At 36.5% G+C, this 20,902-nt stretch overlaps 1 protein-coding gene across 5 annotated transcripts in view; it reads right to left on the minus strand.

The window, feature by feature from the left end:
- ACADM (acyl-CoA dehydrogenase medium chain) overlaps positions 1–20,902 on the minus strand; it is a 40,443-nt gene that overhangs the window by 12,940 nt on the left and 6,601 nt on the right. For 4 of the 5 annotated variants that reach the window (XM_081490195.1, XM_081490192.1, XM_081490193.1 and 1 more), the window contains exons 3-8: positions 14,756–14,853; positions 14,572–14,641; positions 13,625–13,725; positions 12,776–12,856; positions 4,289–4,419; positions 2,051–2,159 (exon numbers count right to left, since the gene is read on the minus strand). In XM_081490195.1, the coding sequence (XP_081346321.1) occupies positions 2,051–2,159; positions 4,289–4,419; positions 12,776–12,856; positions 13,625–13,725; positions 14,572–14,599 (450 nt within the window). In that variant the 5' untranslated portion in view covers positions 14,600–14,641; positions 14,756–14,853. Of the gene's footprint in view, positions 1–2,050; positions 2,160–4,288; positions 4,420–12,775; positions 12,918–13,573; positions 13,726–14,571; positions 14,642–14,755; positions 14,854–20,902 lie in introns of all 5 variants that reach the window. The other variant, XM_081490196.1, reaches the window with a different exon arrangement.

Consider the following 20,902-nt stretch of genomic DNA (forward strand, 5'->3'; position numbering starts at 1 on the left):
CATTTGCAGGGCAGCAGTGGAGAAACAGACATAGAGAATAGACTTATGGACATGAGGAAAGGGGAGAAGAGGGTGAGATGTATGCAGAGAGTAACATGGAAACTTACATTACCATATGAAAAATAGATAGCCAAGGGGAATTTGCTGTATGTCTCAGGAAACTCAAACAGGGGCTCTGTATCAACCTAGATGGGTGGAGCAGGGGGAGGAGATGGGCGGGAGGTTCAAAAGGGAGGGGATACATGTATACCTATGGCTGATTTATGTTGACGTTTGCCAGATAACAACAAAATTTGGTAAAGCAATTATCCTTCAATTAAAAAATAAATAAAAGTTTACAAATAATGCTGGAGAGGGTGTGGAGAAAAGGAACCCTCTTACCCTGTTGGTGGGAATATAAATTGGTGTTACCACTATGGAAAGCAGTATGAAAGCAAAAATGTTAGTCATTCAGTTGTGTCCAACTTTTTGCAACCCATAGCCCACCAGGCTCCTCTGTCAATGGAATTCTCCAGGTGAGAATACTGGAGTGGGTAGCCATTCCCTTCTCCAGGGGATCTTCCAGACCTAGGGACTGAACCTGGATCTCCTGCATTGCAGGCAGATTCTTTACCATCTACGCCACCCAGGGAAGCCCAGAAAACAGTATGGAGGTTCTTCAAAAAAACAAAATTAGGGTTACCATATCAACCAACAATTCCACTCCTGGACATATACCCAGACAAAACTATAATTTGAAAAGATACACGTATCCCGATGTTACTAATGGCACTATATACAACAGCTGAGACATGAACCCAACCTAAATGTCCATCGACAGATGAATGGATAAAGAAGATGTGGCATATGTACACAATGGAATATTCCTCAGCCATAAAAAGAATGAAATAATGCTATTTGCAGTAACTTAAATGGTCCTAGAGATTATCATACTAAGTGAAGTAAGTTAGAAAAAGAAAGGCAAATACAATATATCACCTATATGTGGAATCTTGGAGTAAGAAATAGCAACTCACTCCAGTATTCTTGCCTGGAAAATCTTACAGACAAAGGAGCCTGGTAGGCTATAGTCCATGGGGGTCACAATAGTTGGACGTGACTGAGCACATATGTGCAATCTAAAATACAAGACAAATGAACGTATCTACAAGACAGAAACAGACTCCCAGACACAGAGAACAGACTTGTGGTTACCAAGGCAGGTGATGAGGGAGGGAAGGATTGAGAGTTTGGGATTAGCAGATGTAAACTAATATATACAGAATGGATAAACAATAAGGTTCTACTATATAGCACAGGGAACTATATTCAGTATCCTGTGATAAACCATAATGGAAAAGAATATGAAAAATATATATATATAACTGAATCACCCTTCTGTACAGCAGAAATTAACCCAACATTATAAATCAACTATACTTCAATGATATATATATATATGTGTGTGTATATATATATATGTGTGTGTGTATATATATATATATATATGAAAAAAGAAATTGCCAAGATAGTTCTATCCCCTCAATGTTTTGTTTTAAAAATTTTCAAACCAACAGAAGAATTGCAAGAGGAGTAAAATGAATACCTATATACCTTTGCCTAGATTCATCAATTTTGGCACATTTACTTTATTTCTGTGTTTTGTGTGTGTGTGTATAACTATTAGCTATTAGCATTATTTGTTGAATTATTTGAGAGGAAGTTGTAGATACCATGACCCTTCTTAAGAAAAAAATATAATCTAGTTTTTAATAAGCAGCATGAGAAGCAGGAGCAATGGGAATATAGACAAACTGTAAACATATAGAATTGTATATGTATACAAATTGTATACAATTTGGCCACTCTTTCAAATGACTTGAAATGACTATTCTCAACTTAAAAATCTTCAGGAAGGATTATTTTACCCAATAACATCAAATGCAGCTTTATTTTTATTGCAACTTAGTACAAACAAAATGTTTTCAATAAAGGAAACTGAAATTAGTAATTTTTAAATTTATAGTTAAAACAATATTGGAGGCCTTAATCACTATAAGTACACATTTACCTTTCTTCCAATCTGTACTCCTGGGGTGTCTGCTTCCACAATAAAGCCAGTAAAGGCTTTACTAGCAGGAGCCTTAGGATCTGGATCAGAACGAGCCAATAAAAAATACCTAATAAACATGGTGATAAAGATAATGGTATCAGCAGATAACAACATACAGCATATGATGCCTCCCATCTCAGTTAATCCTCCCAACAATCCAATTATTATTACCCCCATTTTATAGAAGAAATGAAGCATCAGAGAGATTTAAAAGCTTGCCCAGGTCATAACCTTATGATGTGGCAGAGCTAGTATTTCAACCCACATCTACTTCTTATCTATTAATAATATGGAATTTAACTTTTTGTTGTTGTTTGACTGTCAAGTAAAAATGCCTTATATCAAGATAACAGGAAGTATTTATGTACTGGAACTGTCACTTTTTCTTTCCCAAAACTAGTTTTAAGTATTTAAAGGACAAGCTATTTAGAAAAGTAGGGCAAATGGGGCTGCCTATGAAGAGCAACAATCTAGAGACCTGTAGGTTCTGACTACTGTCCTCTTTACACAGCAAAATCAGAGTTTCTGTTATAGCTGAATTATCATGAATATCTGCTATGTTTTCTCTACAGAAGAATTTTTCCCAGACAGATTTAAAAATGCAACATGAATATGAGGAGAAAAGGCAAAAACATCCAAATATCCATGTAACCCATGTTCTAAATAGCCTGAAATAGGAGAATTTTTTAAAAATTCCTTAAACAACAAATTTATTTTCTGTGCTTAAGACTAATAAATTATCATTCATTCTACAGTTTTACTTAATAGTTTAAAAAAATAGTAAAAACTCTTTTCCAGTTTCATATTTTACCTAATTTGTCTTATTACATGATGAATTGTACTTAATGAATTCTTACAGTTGTGAAAGTTTCTAATTGCATTATTAGATTTCTCTCAACTTGTTACATTGTAATCATTTCTTCACTTTTTTATTACTTGATGATATTATGATAACTTAAAGATAACGATATATGGCACTACATAATACTGGACACTCATAAAGTGATGGACATATTTAAAATAGACAGTAAACTCACTCTCAGGAATAATGCTTTTCTTGCCAAAAAATAATGCTGAAAGAGCACACATATATATATTGAGTCAGAATTTTTGCAGTCAAGGAAAGATAGTCCATTTTTAGTTCATTGTTCCAATCAGCAGAGTCCTTCCTCTATAAGTTTCTATTTATATACTTGTAATGATGAGTAAATACATTTTTCCCATCAACTTACATATTGGATAGAACCACTATCGAAATATTTGTCCTTATGCTGAACTATACTCTACATTTGTCTCACTTGTACCCATTTATTCTCAACTGGCTTTCTGAAGCAAATGTATGAACCTAGTCTTCTTTGTATGAGACATTATTTCAAAAATTTTTAAATTCTTCCAATACAAATATAATTCCTTTATTCTTTACAGGACATGTTTTCTGCCTTCACCCTAATGAAGAGCATTTACTTGCTTCTGAATTTATTCCATTTTGTCAACGACTTTCTTAAAAAGTGTTTCCTAGAACTGCTGCCATTTTTTTCCTGCTTGTTTGATGCTATAATTCAGCAAGAAGTATTCGCTTCTTAAAGGCAGATATATCGGACGGTTGATTCCTATTGACCCTTTCTTCATATTTTTTTTTCACAAATAGTGCTACCAAATATGTCTTCCTTCAACATTTTATATTTATACAAGTGATTTGATGACACTTCGTTGAACTTCATGTCACTATTTTTGAACTTACATATTTGGTCCTTTTAGATTTTATTAAAGTAAAATTCTGTCCACTCTAAAAGATAATGCTTATTGCTCAGGATTAGAGAAATGTGCTTTCCTTTTTCCTCCCTCAGAGTCTTAGGGGAATGATTCCAAGGAGGTTCTGGTGCAGAGAACCAGAGAGTAGGTGTAGTGTGCCAAGTAGATGGAGCTCTAGCTTTCCTAATTAGATTCAACCAGAGCAGGTTTTTTTGTTTTATTTTATTTTACATATTAAACTTCTGAGACAATTTGAAGAAATACCTCAGGACTTAGAACTTTTTTAAATTACTGAATTATTTAGAATCGTTTATGGGCCATCCAGTTCCATGAATAAACTTATCTTAATTGTGGTGGTTTCATAACAAAGGAAAGGAGAGAGGGGGAGATTCTGAATATGAAGTAATGAAGAAACAATGTACAGAGATGTTTTAAACAACATACCAGTTAGCTTTTCCTCCATTGGTTATCCACATCTTCTGACCATTAATAATATACTCATCACCTTTCCTTTCTGCTTTGGTTTTTATACCAGCTACATCAGAGCCTGCTATAGGTTCTGTTACACAATAGGCCTTGAATATATGGAAAAAAGGAAACAAATAAATCTTAATTATTAAATTATTAACATTTAGAACCAGAAAGTTATCTTATTTTTAAATAATTTTAAATATCAATAATTTTAAATTATTGAAATTATTTAAATGTCAACAATTTTAAATATTTTAAAATATGTAAAAATAAAATGTTCTTACAGAATCAAACTGTTCAAATGTAAAAACATTTAATATGTAATTTAAAACTAGATGTAGGATACCAATTATTGTTGTTCAGTTGCTAAGTCATGTCCAACTCTTTGCGACCCCATGAACTACAGCACGCTAGGCTTCCCTGTCCTTCACTGTGAAGGATACCAATAAACTATGTCAAAAATTAAAATGTTAGGTATCTTCAACCAAGGTAAATTCAATTTCACATGAACACATTCATTCAAACATGTACTGAGTAGTATCTACTATTTACCAGATTATAAAGGAGGAGATGAAAATATCTTGTCTTCAAAATTTTTACAATGTAACAGTGGAGACGAATACTATAGAACACTATACTGTAATTACATATCTAAGTATTATAGTCATACATAAAGAGCTTGAAAAACTATCTTTAGCTTTAGGGTGTCCAGAAAGCTTCCAGAGGTGATGCTTAAATTAAGTCTCAAAAATGAAAAGGAATACTCAGAGGATAATCAGATTCTATAACACGTATACTCTGTGCATGTAAAGGAATGGTGGAAAATTAATCTGGGAAGAAAGGAAGGGAACAGATGACAAAGAACACCTTTATTACACTAAGTTAAATTTTTATCTGGTAGAAAGAACAGGAGCCTCTTAAGGCTCTTCAACAGAGGTGTGACAAGATGTAAAAAGTAATGGATAAAGGGATGAGTTCAGTTCAGTTGAGTCACTCAGTTGTGTCTGACTCTTTGCCACCCCATGGACTGCAGCACACCAGGCCTCACTGTCCACCACCAACTCCTGGAGTTTACTCAAACTCACGTCCATTGAGTCAGTGATGCCATCCAACCATCTCATCCTCTGTCGTCCCCTTCTCCTCCTGCCTTCAATCTTTCCCAGCATCAGGGTCTTTTCCAATGAGCCAGCTCTTCGCATGAGGTGGCCAAAGTATTGGAGTTTCAGCTTCAACATCAGTCCTTCCAATGAATATTCAGGGTTGATTTCCTTTAGGATGGACTGGTTGGATCTCCTTGCAGTCCAAGGGACTCTCAAGAGTCTTCTCCAACACCATAGTTCAAAAGCATCAATTCTTCAGTGCTCAGCTTTCTTTACAGTCCAGCTCTCACATTCATACATGACTACTGGAAAAACCCCAGCCTTGACTAGACAGACCTCTGTTGGCAAAGGAATGTCTCTGCTTTTTAATATGCTGTCTAGGTTGGTCATAATTTTTCTTCCAAGGAGCAAGCGTCTTTTAATTTCATGGCTGCAATCACCATCTGCAGTGATTTTAGAGCCCCCCAAAATAAAGTCTGCCACTGTTTCTACTGTTTCCCCATCTATTTGCCATGAAGTGATGGGACCAGATGCCATGATCTTAGTTTTCTTAATGCTGAGTTTTAAGCCAACTTTTTCACTCTCCTCTTTCACTTTCATCAAGAGGTTCTTTAGTTCTTCTTCACTTTCTGCCATAAGGGTGGTGTCATCTGCATATCTGAGGTTATTGATATTTCTCCTGGCAATCTTGATTCCAGCTTGTGCTTCATCTAGCCCAGTGTTTCTCATGATGTACTCTGCATATAAGGTAAAAAAGCAGGGTGACAATATATAGCCTTGATGTACTCCTTTTCCTATTTGAAACCAGTCTGTTGTTCCATGTCCGGTTCTAACTGTTGCTTCCTGACCTGCATACAGATTTCTCAAGAGGCAGGGATGGTGGAAGGCATACAGATTTCCCAAGAGGATAAAGGGATGGTGGAAGGGTGAATAATGGGTTGCTGCAGTTCATTCCCATTTACTGGGTGATGGGAACTGTGAATAAAAGGCCTAAAGACACAAGTTCCTCACCCTTAAGGTACTTAGTCCAAAGAGAGAAACCTTAACAGTTCATTTTAATACAAAGTGGTAAGAGACCATAAGGACATTAGAAATGACTACTTAGACCTATAGAGGGGTGGGAGGTGGGTGACAAGGAGGGTAAAAAGAATACTTTTGGAGGAGATACAATGAATACTCATTGGAGGAGATAAGTCTTGAAGGACAAATAAATGAGGCAAGCAGATCTAGCCACAGAAGAATGAAATAGCATTGTGCAGGGCAAGGTACTAGCAGCTCAGGTGTCGTTCAGTCAGTAGGTCATGGATTCTTTGCAACCGTATGGATTGCATCATGCCAGGCTTCCCTGTCCTTCAGTATCTCCCAGAGTTTGCTCGAATTCATGTCCATTGAGTAGGTGATGCTATCTAACCATCTCATCCTCTGTCACCCCCTTCTCCTTTTGCTTCAATCTTTCCCAGCATCAGGGTCTTTTCTAATGAGTCAGCTCTTGGAATCAGGAAGCCAAAGTATTGGAACTCCAGCTTAAGCATCAGTCCTTCCAATGAATATTGAAGGCTGATTTCCTTTAGGTCTGACTGGTTTGATCTCCTTGTAGTCCAAAGGACTCTTAAGAGTCTTCTCTAGCACCACAATTTAAAGGCATCAATGTATTTATTTTTTTATCAATTATTTAAGTCTAGTGCAGCAGCAAGAAGAATGTCTAAGAGATAAGTCCATGTAAGAAGGTAAAGGTCAGATCTAAATACAGATCATACAGATTATAGCATTAGCACTGTTGATTTATATAAAACTTACCCTTGACTTAAATTGCCAAATCAGTCTCCCCATTGGTGTTAAGATTTGGTATACTCACCGAATAGCCTATTAAGTCCCCAGTTCCAGGCTTTACCTCTCCCGACCTTTACCTTCTTACATGGATTTATCTATTAGACATTCTTCTTGGTAATAAATACCTTAAACAAAATGTGTCCCAAACAAAATTATTTTCTGTCCACTCTTCAGAACAACTTCTCGCCTAGATTATCTAAAAGTGGCACTAGTGGTAAAGAATTCACCAGCCAATGCAAAAGATGCTAAAGATGCGGGTTCGATCCCTGGGTTGTAAGATCCCCTGGAGTAGGGAATCGCAACTCACTCCAGTATTCTTGCTTGGAAAATCCCATGGACAGAGGAGCCTGGAGGCTACAATCTATGGGGTCACAAAAAGTCAGACGTGACTGACCACGGTATCTAAAATGAGAGTGATGAAACCATTCTACTCTGTACTTATCACACCATGTTAGAGTGCTATATTTAACTCTATGATATTTTTGAGTCACTGTTAAGAAGGTGATGGGACTTTATTGTGAAGACAAGATGAAAAAAAATTGGCTCTAATTAGCTTAGAAAAGATAAGATTCACATGATAGCCATAATCAAATAGCTGAAGGGTTATATAGGCAAGGGAAAGAATTTGAATTTATAGGAGAAAACTGCTATGAAATTATTCAAACTTACTGAACACCTATTATGGTATCAGGTGGTGAAATGATAAAAAGAAATGACACAATCCTTTTCCTCAGGAGAACATAATCTAGAAAAGCTTTCTAATGGTCAGAAATACTCCCAAATGCAGCTGCTGGAGGAGGCCATGACTCCCAGATACGAAAACATGAGCTAGATGGCCTTTTCCCAGATATGTGATAGAGCAAATTCAGATGACACATAAAGTTAACTAGATTACTCGTCTACCTGTAGATGCATAGATGTTTTCAGCATCATAACAACAAAAAAAAGTATTATACAAATGAACTGTTCAGAAAAAATAACGCTTTAAAATACCAAAATTTTAAGTATTGATAACGTTGGGAATTTTTCCGTTGAAATGTGCTATTAGACATTTCTCTGGTTTATAACGTATAGTTTTTAGAGCTTATGAAGTGTATGGATTTGTGTGTTTCTATACAAAATGGATGGTTTTTGTCTTATTTGATTGCCACAGAGTAATTTAATTTTATGTTTTTTTCGGCAGAAGACACTTTTGCTTCCATTGCAACTTGTCTTCATTACCACACTGTAAGTCAAGAAAATTAGTATTTATTTTTATATAAATATGTTAAATATATTAAAATAATATTCTTGAAATAATATATTAAAAGATTAATTTTCTTAAAAGATATTAATTTAATATTCTTAAAGATATTAATATTCTTAAAAGATATATTAAAATATTAAGAGAACATATTACAATAATATTCTTTTATTCATAACTATTTATTTATGAAGAATTTATTTTGCATAATTTTATAAATCCTATGATACAATAATACAAATAAAATAATACAGTTTGGGTAAGGATATGAGGGTCTACCAGTCTGTTGTGAGCAGGAGCCCAGTTTTATTTGCTGTTTTATTCTAAGTCTACCTGGTACACAGTATTCAAAAATTTAGAAGAATAAGAATAACATTATAAGCCTATTAGTGATGATGCCATCATCTTATTTTTGTAGAGTTTACTAAGCAATTTTGCATTGTTCTCTATTAAATTACTAACTTTTTTTGTCTTACACTCTAAAGGGACTGGAGGTAGTTTATATAATACATGTTTTTTTAAAAATCACAGTGAAGTAAAGGTAAACTAGAAGAATAATATACTATAACACATGCTTTAAGGTTAAGATAATTACTAACAGAGGACTATAAAATTGGCTCTATGCTTCCTACTTACCAAAACAAAAAAATACTACCTGTAAGTGTAAACTGGCATATAGCAAGGAATTCAGATATTAAGTGAATGGATAGATGAATGAATGGCAGTTAAAGAGAAACAAAGTTTCCCCTGGTATTAGGTATGAAAGAAATTTCTCTATTATATTGCAAAAGGGACACTATGTAAAGATATTTTTATAAAAACATAAGCACTTTATCTCACTATATCCTTCTAAGATATTATATGCCCTATTTTCAGAAGAGATTTTGAACCTAGGTAACTGTATAAGATCCTACTGCTACTACTTTGCTTGAAGCCAGGTCTGGGGACCTCAACTTCAGTGTTGTTTCAGTTACATTTCAGCTATTAATACTTCCCAGTTCCACTGGAAATGCACGGTTTTATGACAAGAGTTTTCTTTACCACTGTTAGGTTTTTTTCAGACACTTCAAAGTTCTTAGACCACGTTTGGACAAATAAGTTTACTGAAAGACTTGCCTATGACAAGCTTGTGCCAACAGTCTGATACTTGTTTCTAGTCATCTAATACTGTATATATTTTAGGTATATGCTGTTTAAAAAATTTAACCCAATTTTTTAAAAAGAAATATGGTATTATAAACAGTGCTGCGATGAACAGGACATGGAAGCAACCTAGATGTCCATCAGCAGACGAATGGATGAGAAACCTATGGTACATGTAAACAATGATATATTACTCAGCCATTAAAAAGAATACATTCGAATCAGTTCTAATGAGATGGATGAAACTGGAGCCTATTATACAGAATGAAGTAAGCCAGAAAGAAAACACCAATACAGTATACTAACGCATATATATGGAATTTAGAAAGATGGTAACAATAACCCTGTATGCGAGACAGCAAAAGAGACACAGATGTATAGAACAGTCTTTTGGACTCTATGGGAGAGGGCGAGGGTGGATGATATGGGAGAATGGCACTGAAGCATGTAAATTATCATATGTGAAATGAATCGCCAGTCCAGGTTCGACGCATGATACAGGGTACTCGGGGCTGGTGCACTGGGATGACCCAGAGGGATGGGATGCAGAGGGAGGTGAGAGGGGAGTTCTGGAACATATGTGCACCCATGGCGGATTCATGTCAATGTATGGCAAAACCAATACAACATTGTAAAGTAAAAAAAATAATAAATAAATATATAAATAAAAAGAAGAAGGAACTAGCAAAAAAAAAAGAAACATGGTTTCTTATTATTTAAATATATATATACAATAATACAATTAGTTTTGATTTGGGGGAAATTTTTCTGTACTATTTTGGGGGAAATTTTTCTGTACTAAGTGGTATTGAAAAATAATTATACAGCTCATTGCTCTGTGACAACCTAGAGGGGTGGGATGGAGGGAGTAGGAGGAAGGTCTAAGAGGATGGGATATATGTGTTGTGTACATATAGCTGATACACTTCATTATACAGCAGAAAATAATACAACACTGTAAAGCAATTATACTCCAGTAAAAAAATAATTATAGTGTTACCCTTACTTATTTCTGTTCTCATATCCTCAACCAGAGTATAACTGATCACATGATCTGGCAAGAGATTAAATCTTACAAATATGTACTAACCCTGTAAAGTTAAACCCAAAGACTTATCTTTTTCTGTATAAACTTTTACCATGACATTATTTTTAAAAGCAACAATCTAAGGAATTTAAATATTCAATAATATGGACCACTGCTGCTGCTAAGTCGCTTCAGTCATGTCCGACTCTGTGCGACCCCACAGACAGCAGCCCATCAGGCTCCCAGGTCCCTGGGATTCTCCAGGCAAGAACACTGGAGTGGGTTGCCATTTCCTTCTCCAATGCAGGAAAGTGAAAAGTGAAAGTGAAGTCGCTTAGTTGTGCCTGACTCTTTGCGACCCCATGGACTGCAGTCCACCAGGCTCCTCTGTCCATGGGCTTTTCCAGGCAACAGTACTGGAGTGGGTTGCCATTATGGACTAGTGGAATAACTTATAGTATATCAATTAGATAGCATATTATGTAGTAATAAATATCACAGTATTTAAAAAGTAGAGCATAAAAATGCTTATTATATTAAAAAGGATATAAAACTGCACATACGAGCATAACTGTGAAAAATACATCTATATGTAGTAAAAAATCAAATAGAGTATACAGTAATACAGTAAGACAGCTATACCAGTTAACTTCATATCTGAGGGATTACAGATATTTTTATTCTTCTTCATATCTTTCTAAATCTTCTGTATCATTTTTATAATCAGAAAAAATTTTTGAATATTAATTTCTAGAAAGTTTAAACAGAACACAATTGTACTATAATTTTATAAATATTATTGGGAATTAACTGAAACTTAGTATAAATTAAGCAATACTGTGAATTAATATACCTATTGATTATTTTCATTTTCACCCTTGGCTTCATATTTTGAGTATATCAATTGCACTAGATACATATTTGAGTATATATTATGAGCTAGAAGAGGGAAAATGTACAGCAAACCTTTATTAATTCAGAGGTCAGAATACTTTAGTGACTAGAATGAATATATTTTTACATATATTAAAGGTATGAATAACAAAAAAAACTGTCAAAGAAATGTTTAAAATACTTAACTACTTTTAAAAGACTTTAATATTTTAGAAATACCTATTTATAACTGATAAGATAATTACAAATACTCTTATCAGTACATTAAGTTCTTCTAACCATCTCTCTACACTACAATTTTTTAGCTTGTTTCTAACATTTTATACATTACAAGAAAAGAACCTGGATGTTTCACACAATTCTTAGATAATATTGAGATTTAGCCTTCTAAGAAACTTTCATTTGTTGAAACAAATTGACAATTAAGTAGGAAATACATATAAATGTTTTTTATTAATTTGCCTGAAACTTAGGCCCTGAAATAAATTTAAAACATTTATTTTCAAACATTACTTTCTACTCTTTCAGGCTGATTCTCACAAGTAGCTTAAAACTAATAACCATTTACTATGTTTCAGTATCACAATCAGACCCTAGACTGAAATGTTTGACTAATACCCAAAAGAAAGAAAACATCCTTATGTAAAGTCACTTTCAAAATAAAAACTCAGTATGCATGTGTGAAAATGTATGAAAATATCTTTTTTAAAAAAATCCAATTTAAAAATTAGTTAACTCTCAGAAAATTAAATAAAAAATCTATAACTCTCCTGAAGTCACTCAGTCATTCAACAGTTATCTTTTCAGTCATATTAATTTCTTATTAGTTCAGTACACTACTAGTTCAAACACCTAGAATTATATATTTGATCTGAACTTTCTAACACGCAACCACTCAGTTCGAGAGCTCCAGAGTGCTCCATTAAGTAGATATTTCTTGCCTGGAAATAAGCTAGAGAATTGTTACGTTAATTTTCTGGCATCCTAGAAACATCATAAGTAGGTTTCTTTCTTCTGGAAACAGGCAAGGTAATAATTTTATGACACTTTGTGGCATCCCAGAAACACTACTGCACTTAAATACATTGCTTTTGTCTTAATGTGTTACATAGCCCAATGTATATATACAGACTGAAGAGGAAAAAGAGCATGCTTATTCCTTTCTTCTTCTATTTTTATTCCTTTCTTAAATGTGAAATAAAGTAGCTGCTGCATATACTCACACACATTAATGGCTCCTCAGTCATTCTCCCCAAATATTTCTTTTGTTGTTGATCATTTCCAGCAATAATAACAGGCATTTGCTGTCAACCAAAGGAAAATGACATTAAAAAAGCAAGATATTTTAAAATTAGTATGTCAATTCTTTCTTTATATATGGCCTCGCTGCACAGCTTATGGGGTTTTAGTTTCTCAACCAGGGACTGAACCCAGGCCCTCAGAGCAGTGAAAACTCAGAGTCCAAACCACTGGACTTCCAGGGAATTCTTAGTAAATTCAAATATAACACTATAATTCAAAACAAAACAACTATTTTTCCCCAAGTGTAAGCCCAAAGAATTGGCCTTTATTCTGCCTCTAAGTCAGAAAGCTAACACCACAAGGATATAAATCTGTTAATCCAAGTATGCACATAAAACTAAGTTATATAGGACTTGTTGGTAACATAATATGTAAACATCTACTGTAGTAAAATGCACAGGTAAATAATTAAATTTATAATAAATGACATGGTACATATGGTTAGGTCTCCTAAGACTTATTCACTAAACTTCAGCATTGCCAGCAGTGGCAGCAAGTCATCCCAATCCTTCTCCTGAATGACCTTATCTAAGAACTGCCACTGAAGCCACAGCCAAAGTGTACAGTTTCCCCACAAGGACAGGCAGAACTCCAAGTACTAACGACAACAGGGTCAGAACAATCAACTCATGGAGTAAAAATCCAGGCTTCATTGCAGAACCTTGTTTTTTTTTTTAGAAGAAAACTGTGTTATGCCAACTAACCTAACCTAGCAGTACTTCTTCATTAACAACAGCTCGGTTAGCCAATTAATTTTCTAAATAACTTACCCCTAGAGAATTTGCTTCAATAGCAGTCTGAACCCCTGTACATCCATAAGCCAATTCTTCAGTAATTAAACAGCTATCAAAAGTTCCAAGTCCAAGACCTCCTACAATATCAAAATGTTTTAAGAGCCCATTGTAATACATAGCATATCTCAACAGAAATAAAAGCAAATTATTTAAATGACTTGCAATATAACAATTAGGTTAACTTGCTTTTAAAAGCAAATTTACAAATACAATATCTATAACATAAGAAACTAAATGATTTTGGGCCAGTACAGTAACAAAGTATACTTTGTTATATAAAGCTAAAATTAGTTTTAAAATTTCAAAAAGCTCTCTTACTATTTGTAATGTGGACCTGTCTTCCTGCTTCACCTTGATTTTGTAAAAATTTGATTCAACTTTGCTAAAAGTTTGACCCTTTGAGGAGAGGAGTGAAAGGAAGTCTCAATTAAATGTAAACTTGAAAGTAGAATTTAAAAGCAACAACTCAACCAACCTAGACAGAGAAGTTAACAAGGATTAAGTTAACATTGTGATTTAATCACCAGGTCCTGTCCAACTCTTACGACCACGTGGGGTGTAGCCTGACAGGCTCCTCTGTCCATGGAATTCTCCAGGCAAGAATATTGGAGTGGGTTGCATTTCCTTCTCCAGGGATGTTCCTGACCCAGGGATTGAACTTGAGTCTCCTGCATTGCAGGCAGATTCTTTACCATCTGAGCTACCAGGGAAACCCCACTTTGGAACCGGTTATAAAGAAGGAAGAATGTCTCTAATTGTTGAGTACAAGGCTTCTAAAAGCTGGCAAACATTGAAGTCTATACAGGGGCACATAGGTACAAAACCATTTAATGGTGACAAATATTTGAAAGAATGACTGAATAGAGTTTTAGAGTTTTCTTGCTCATATGCATGCTAGGATTAAAAATGTAAAGAAAGCTTACCACAACTTTCTGGAATGTGTGTATTCATTAAACCAAGCTCCCAGGCTCTTTTAATTAATGGGACAGGGTACTGAAAGAAATATAGTAAAAATAGAGAAAAAAAAGTTATATTTAGAATCTACTTATATTTAAAATTTTGTAAAATTTGTCAAAGACTTTCATTCCTTAAAGTGTATATACTTACCTCGCCGGTTTTATCATATTCTGCAGCAACTGGAATTATTTCCTCCCTGGCAAATTTACGAGCAGTAGCTTGAAATTCTTTCTGTTGTTCAGTGAATTCTAAGGAAAAGTTATTTTTAAAATATTTAAATAGGACAATGAGTTGAGAAAATGAAGTCAGTATGTAGATATTTATAATTATAATGGAGACTTTCACCTTTGATAGCCAGGAAGTTACAATGCAATGTGCTTTCAGACTACTCAAGATTTCATTGTATCATATAATTAAATCTATGTCAGTATTAATGCCAAAAAGGTAGGTAAGATTTCTTGCTTTTACAAATGAGTAATAGATACAAACAAGTTTTTCTCTTCCCAGTATTACAGTAAAAACAATTTTTCTTACTTATTCTTAGCTCCGAAGCAGAATCATCATACGTTTACTAATACTGAAATGAAACTAATATGTAAGACATATCCTGATCTCAAGAATCAATCTAATTATGGAGGTAAGACATGACCAGTGACCATACACTAATAAAACTTGTACAAAATATCATATAAGAATACCATAACTTCAATTTTACGCCTCCTTTAAACTCAGATAACTTAAGTTTACAAAGGAGCCCAAAGTAACTGACAAAAGTGGTGGGAAGTCTTCTTAAATTAATGAATGAAATAGGGTGGCTGGACCAAGCACAGAAGCCAGTTACTACTGTATTTTTTTAATTCCACACTAACATGCAGTTTTATTATAGTTGCATCCAACATTAAACGATAGGTAAAATTTAAGAGCAATATAGGATGTTTTGGGCAAGAAGAATGAGAGAAAAGGCAGAAAGGTAAGAATGAAAAATAAGAATTTTTAGGACTATAGCAATCATTTGTATAAGGATGTGTGAAATAAAATATAAAAGACATTAGAAATTTGGTATTTAATAGCCTAAGATCAAATCTCTCATTTTACAGATAAAATGCAGATTTCCAGAGAATATCAAGGAGAGATAAGAAAGCCTTCTTAAATGAACAATGAAAAGTAGAGAAAAACAATAAAATAGGAAAGACTAGAGATCTCTTCAAGAACATTGGATATATTGAGGGAACACTTCATGCAAGGATGGGCATGATAAAGGACACAAATGGTAAAGAACAGAAGCAGAAGAGGTGGTAAGAATACACAGAAGAACTATACAAAAAAGGTCTTAATGACCCAGCTCACCACAATGGTGTGGTCACTCACCTAAAGTCAGATATCCTGGAGTGTGAAGTCAAGCAGGCCTTAGGAAGCATTACCACCAACAAAGCTAGCAGAGGTGATGGAATTCCAGCTGAGCTATTTCAAATCCTAAAAAACGATGCTGTTAAAGTGCTGCACTCAATATGTCAGCAAATTTGGAAAACTCAGCAGTGGCCACAGGACTGGGAAAGGTCAGTTTTCATTCCAATCCCAAAGAAGGGCAATGTTCAAAGTACCGTACAATTGCAATCATTCTGCATCCTAGTAAGGTTATGCTCAAAATCCTTCAAGCTAGGCTTCAACAGTACATGAACTGAGAACTTCCAGATATCCAAGCTGGATTTAGAAAAAGCAGAGGAACCAGAGGTCAAACTGCCAACATTTGTTGGATTATAGAGAAAGTGAGGGAATTTCAAAAAATATCTACTTCTGCTTCATTGACTATACAAAAGTCCTTGACTGTGTGGATCACAAACACTGTGGAAAATTCTTAAAGAGATGGGAATACCAGACTACCTTACCTGTCTCCTGAGAAACCTGTATGCATGTCAAGAAGCAACAGCTAAAACCTTACATGGAACAATGAACTGGTTCCAAATTGAGAAAGGAGTAGAAGATGGCAGAAGAATAGGACGGGGAGACCACTTTCTCCCCCATAAATTCATCGAAAGAACATTTAGACGCCAAGCAAATTCCACAAAATAACTTCTGAATGCTGGCAGAGGACATCAGGCACCCAGAAAGGCAGCCCATTGTCTTCAAAAGGAGGTAGGACAAAATATAAAAGATAAAAAGAGAGACAAAAGAGGTAGGGATGGAGATCCATCCTGGGAAGGGAGTCTTAAAAAAGAGAGAAGTTTCCAAACACCAGGAAACACTCTCTCTGGTGGGTCTGTGGCGAGCCTTGGAATCTCAGAGGGCAAAATAACCGGGAGGAAAAATAAATAATTAAAACCCATAGATTACGCACCTAACAGCAACTCCCAGCAGAGCAGCAGCCCAGATGCGAGCATCCCCCACTAGCAAGCGGGGGCTGGACAGGGAGGGGCGGGCTGCATTGCTTTGGGTAAGGACTGGGCCTGAATGCCCCGAGGGCAATCTGAGGGAACTAGATTGAAAAAGCAACCCAGACTGTGGGACAGCCATCCTGCAAAAAGCCTTAACCTAAGACACCGCCAGGCCCATTCACAGAACAAAGGACTGAGCAGAGCTAGCCAGCTGAGGACCGGCCCATCCGCCACTGGAGATGGGTAGGCGAGGGCAGCCAGAGCCAGAAGGGCACAGTAGTGGCCCCAGAGAGGCATCCTATACCAAACTGCAAGCAGACCTTGTTGCTAACCAGGACTTCTTGGGACTCTGGAGGGTTGACACCCGCCGAGAGGGTCGCAGCCAGAGATCAGCTCCCCAGGGGAGACACATGGCACACCTGGGAAGCCCAGCCCATTGTACACCCAGAAAACTGAACGGCTGGGATGGGGGAAGGGAAAAAGGTGCAGCCCCCGACCACGCTAGCCAAACACCTGGTCACCTGAGCTGCTCAGACCTTGGAAGGGCACAAAACCCAGGCTCAACCAAGTCTGCACCTTTGTGAAGTACCCAAGAACCTGAACCTGAGCAGCTTAGACGTGGGAAGTACAGGCAACCCCAGGGGCCACTTCAGACAGTTCCCAGCAGTGCAACCTAGAAACTGAGCAGGGTAGACTGGGAAAGCACACTCGCCGTGAGCGGGGGCAAACTCAGTGTGGCCAAGACACTGCAAGCACTCCCCACACATGCCAGTGATATTTGTTTGCAGTGTTCCTCCCTCCCCACAGCACGACAGAACAAGTGAGACTAAAAAAAGTGACCACAACCGCCCCCTGCCCCCCCACCATGTGTCAGGGCAGAAATTAGACACTGAAGAGACCAGCAAACAAAAGAAGCTAAAATAAACAGGGAACTGCTTTAGAAGTGACAGGTGCAATAGATTAAAACCCTATAGTTAGCACCGACTACATAGGAAGTGGCCTATAGACCTTGAGAAGTACAAGCCGGACCAAGGAACTATCCGAAAATGAACTGACACCACAGTGTCCGCAACAGCTCCAGAGAAACTCCTAGATATATTTTTACTATTATCATTTGTTAAATTTTTAAAACATTTTTTATTATTTTTTAACTTTTAAGTCCCCAATTACTCCTTCAATTTTCATTTTTATAACCTATTACTTGCAAAAAAAAACCCCTATTTTTAAAGCAAACTTCATATATATATATTTTATAATTTTTGTGACTCTGGTGTTTTTTTTTCTTTTTTCTTTCTTTTTTTTTTTAATATTGTATTTCTGAGAATCTAACCTCTGCTCAGATCATGAACTGCTTATTGCCAAATTCAGACTTAAATTGAAGAAAGTAGGAGAAACCACTAGTCCATTCAGGTATGACCTAGATCAAATCCCTTATGAGTATGCAGTGGAAGTGACAAATAGATTTAAGGGACTAGATCTGATAGACAGAGTGCCTGATGAACTATGGACAGAGGTTCATGACATTGTACAGGAGACAGGGATCAAGACAATCCCCTTGGAAAAGAAATGCAAAAAAGCAAAATGGCTCTCTGAGGAGGCCTTACAGATAGCTGGGAAGAGAAGAGAAGCGAAAAGCAAAGGAGAAAAGGAGAGATATTCCCATCTGAATGCAAAGTTCCAAAGAATAGCAAGGAGAGATAAGAAAGCCTTCCTCAGCGATCAGTGCAAAGAAATAGAGGAAAACAACAGATTGGGAAAGACTAGAGATCTCTTCAAGAAAATTAGAGATACCAAAGGAACATTTCATGCAAAGATAGGCTTGAAAAGGACAGAAATGATATGGACCTAACAGAAGCGAAAGATATTAAGAAGAGGTGGCAAGAATATACAGAACTGTACAAAAAAATTCTTCACGACCCAGATAATCACGATGGTGTGATCACTCACCTAGAGCCAGACATCCTGGAATGTGAAGTCAAGTGGGCCTTAGAAAGCACCACTACGAACAAAGCTAGTGGAGGTGATGGAATTCCAGTGGAGCTATTTCAAATCCTCAAAGATGATGAAAGTGCTGCACTTGATATGCCAGCAAATTTGGAAAACTCAGCAGTGGCCACAGGACTGGAAAAGGTCAGTTTTCATTCCAATCCCAAAGAAAGGCAATGCCAAAGAATGCTCAAACTACCGCACAATTGCACTCATCTCACATGCTAGTAAAGTAATGCTCAAAATTCTCCAAGCCAGGCTTCAACAATACGTGAACCGTGAACTTCCAGATATTCAAGCTGGTTTTAGAAAAGGCAGAGGAACCAGAGATCAAAGTGCCAACATCCGCTGGATCATCAAAAAAGCAAGAGAGTACCAGAAAAACATCTATTTCTGCTTTATTGACTATGCCAAAGCCTTTGACTATGTGGATCACAATGAGCTGTGGAAAATTCTGAAAGAGATGGGCATACCAGACCATCTGACCTGTCTCTTGACAAACCTGTATGCAGGTCAGGAAGTGACAGTTAGAACTGGACATGGAACAACAGACTGGTTCCAAATAGGAAAAGGAGTACATCAAGCTGTATATTGTCACCCTGCTTATTTAACTTATATGCAGAGTACATCATGAGAAACGCTGGGCTGGAAGAAACGCAAGCTGGACTCAAGATTGCCAGGAGAAATAACAATAACCTCAGATATGCAGATGACACCACCCTTATGGCAGAAAGTGAAGAAGAACTAAAGAGCCTCTTGATGAAAGTGAAAGAGGAGAGTGAAAAAGCTGGCTTAAAGCTCAACGTTCAGAAAACTAAGATCATGGCATCTGGTCCTATCACTTCATGGGAAATAGATGGGGAAACAGTGGAAACAGTGTCAGACTTTATTTTTTTGGGCTCCAAAATCACTGCTGATGGTGATTGCAGTCATGAAATTAGAAGACGCTTACTCCTTGGAAGGAAGGTTATGGCCAACTTAGATAGCATATTTAAAAGCAGAGACTTTACTTTGCCAACAAGGTCCGTCTAGTCAAGGCTATGGTTTTTCCAGTGGTCATGTATGGATGTGAGAGTTGGACGGTGAAGAAAGCTAAGCGCCAAAGAATTGATGCTTTGGAACTGTGGTGGTGGAGAAGACTCTTGAGAGTCCCTTGGACTGCAAGGAGATCCAATCACTCCATCCTAAAGGAGATCAGTCCTGAGTGTTCATTGGAAGGACTGATGTTGAAGCTGAAACTCCAATACTTTGGCCACCTCATGCAAAGAGTTGACTCATTGGAAAAGACCCTAATGCTGGGAAGGATTGGGGGCAGGAGGAGAAGGGGACGACAGAGGATGAGATGGTTGGATGGCATCACTGACTCAATGGACATGGGTTTGGGTAGACTCCAGGAGTTGGTGATGGACAGAGAGGCCAGGTGTGCTGCGATTCATGGGGTCGCAAAGAGTGGGACACGACTGAGCAATTGAACTGAACTAAGGGGTAGGGAAGGCTGGGATCTATTATGTGTTGTTTGAGAACGTACTTTGATCCCATCACTATATAGGATTTTACATATGTCATATAATTTGATCTTCAAATAAACCTTGTGTTACAGATAGATGCAACTGGTCACAGGTGTTATCACTATTCCTTTACTTGACCTCCACAATCTCCCTCTGAAAGACTTGTATCTATCTCATTCTCTGTCATTCACCAAATCACCACAGATTTCTACTACTAGTCTCTTACTATTGGTTATGAATCTGTATGTGACAAACTGAAACTAAATAGCAATGATACCAAATATCTCAATAAGAAAATAAGAAGATACAGTGTCCCAAACTGCTATCCTCACAGTGCCTTGAAATTTTCACTTAATTCTGTTAAAAAAAAAAAAAAAACAACTTTATATGGATGCTAACAATCTTAAAAAATAAAAACTAAAAATGTTAAC

This window comes from Giraffa tippelskirchi, chromosome 5 (genome assembly GCF_054371585.1).
Source record: "Giraffa tippelskirchi isolate mGirTip1 chromosome 5, T2T-mGirTip1v1.2.pri, whole genome shotgun sequence".
Taxonomy (NCBI): domain Eukaryota; kingdom Metazoa; phylum Chordata; class Mammalia; order Artiodactyla; family Giraffidae; genus Giraffa; species Giraffa tippelskirchi.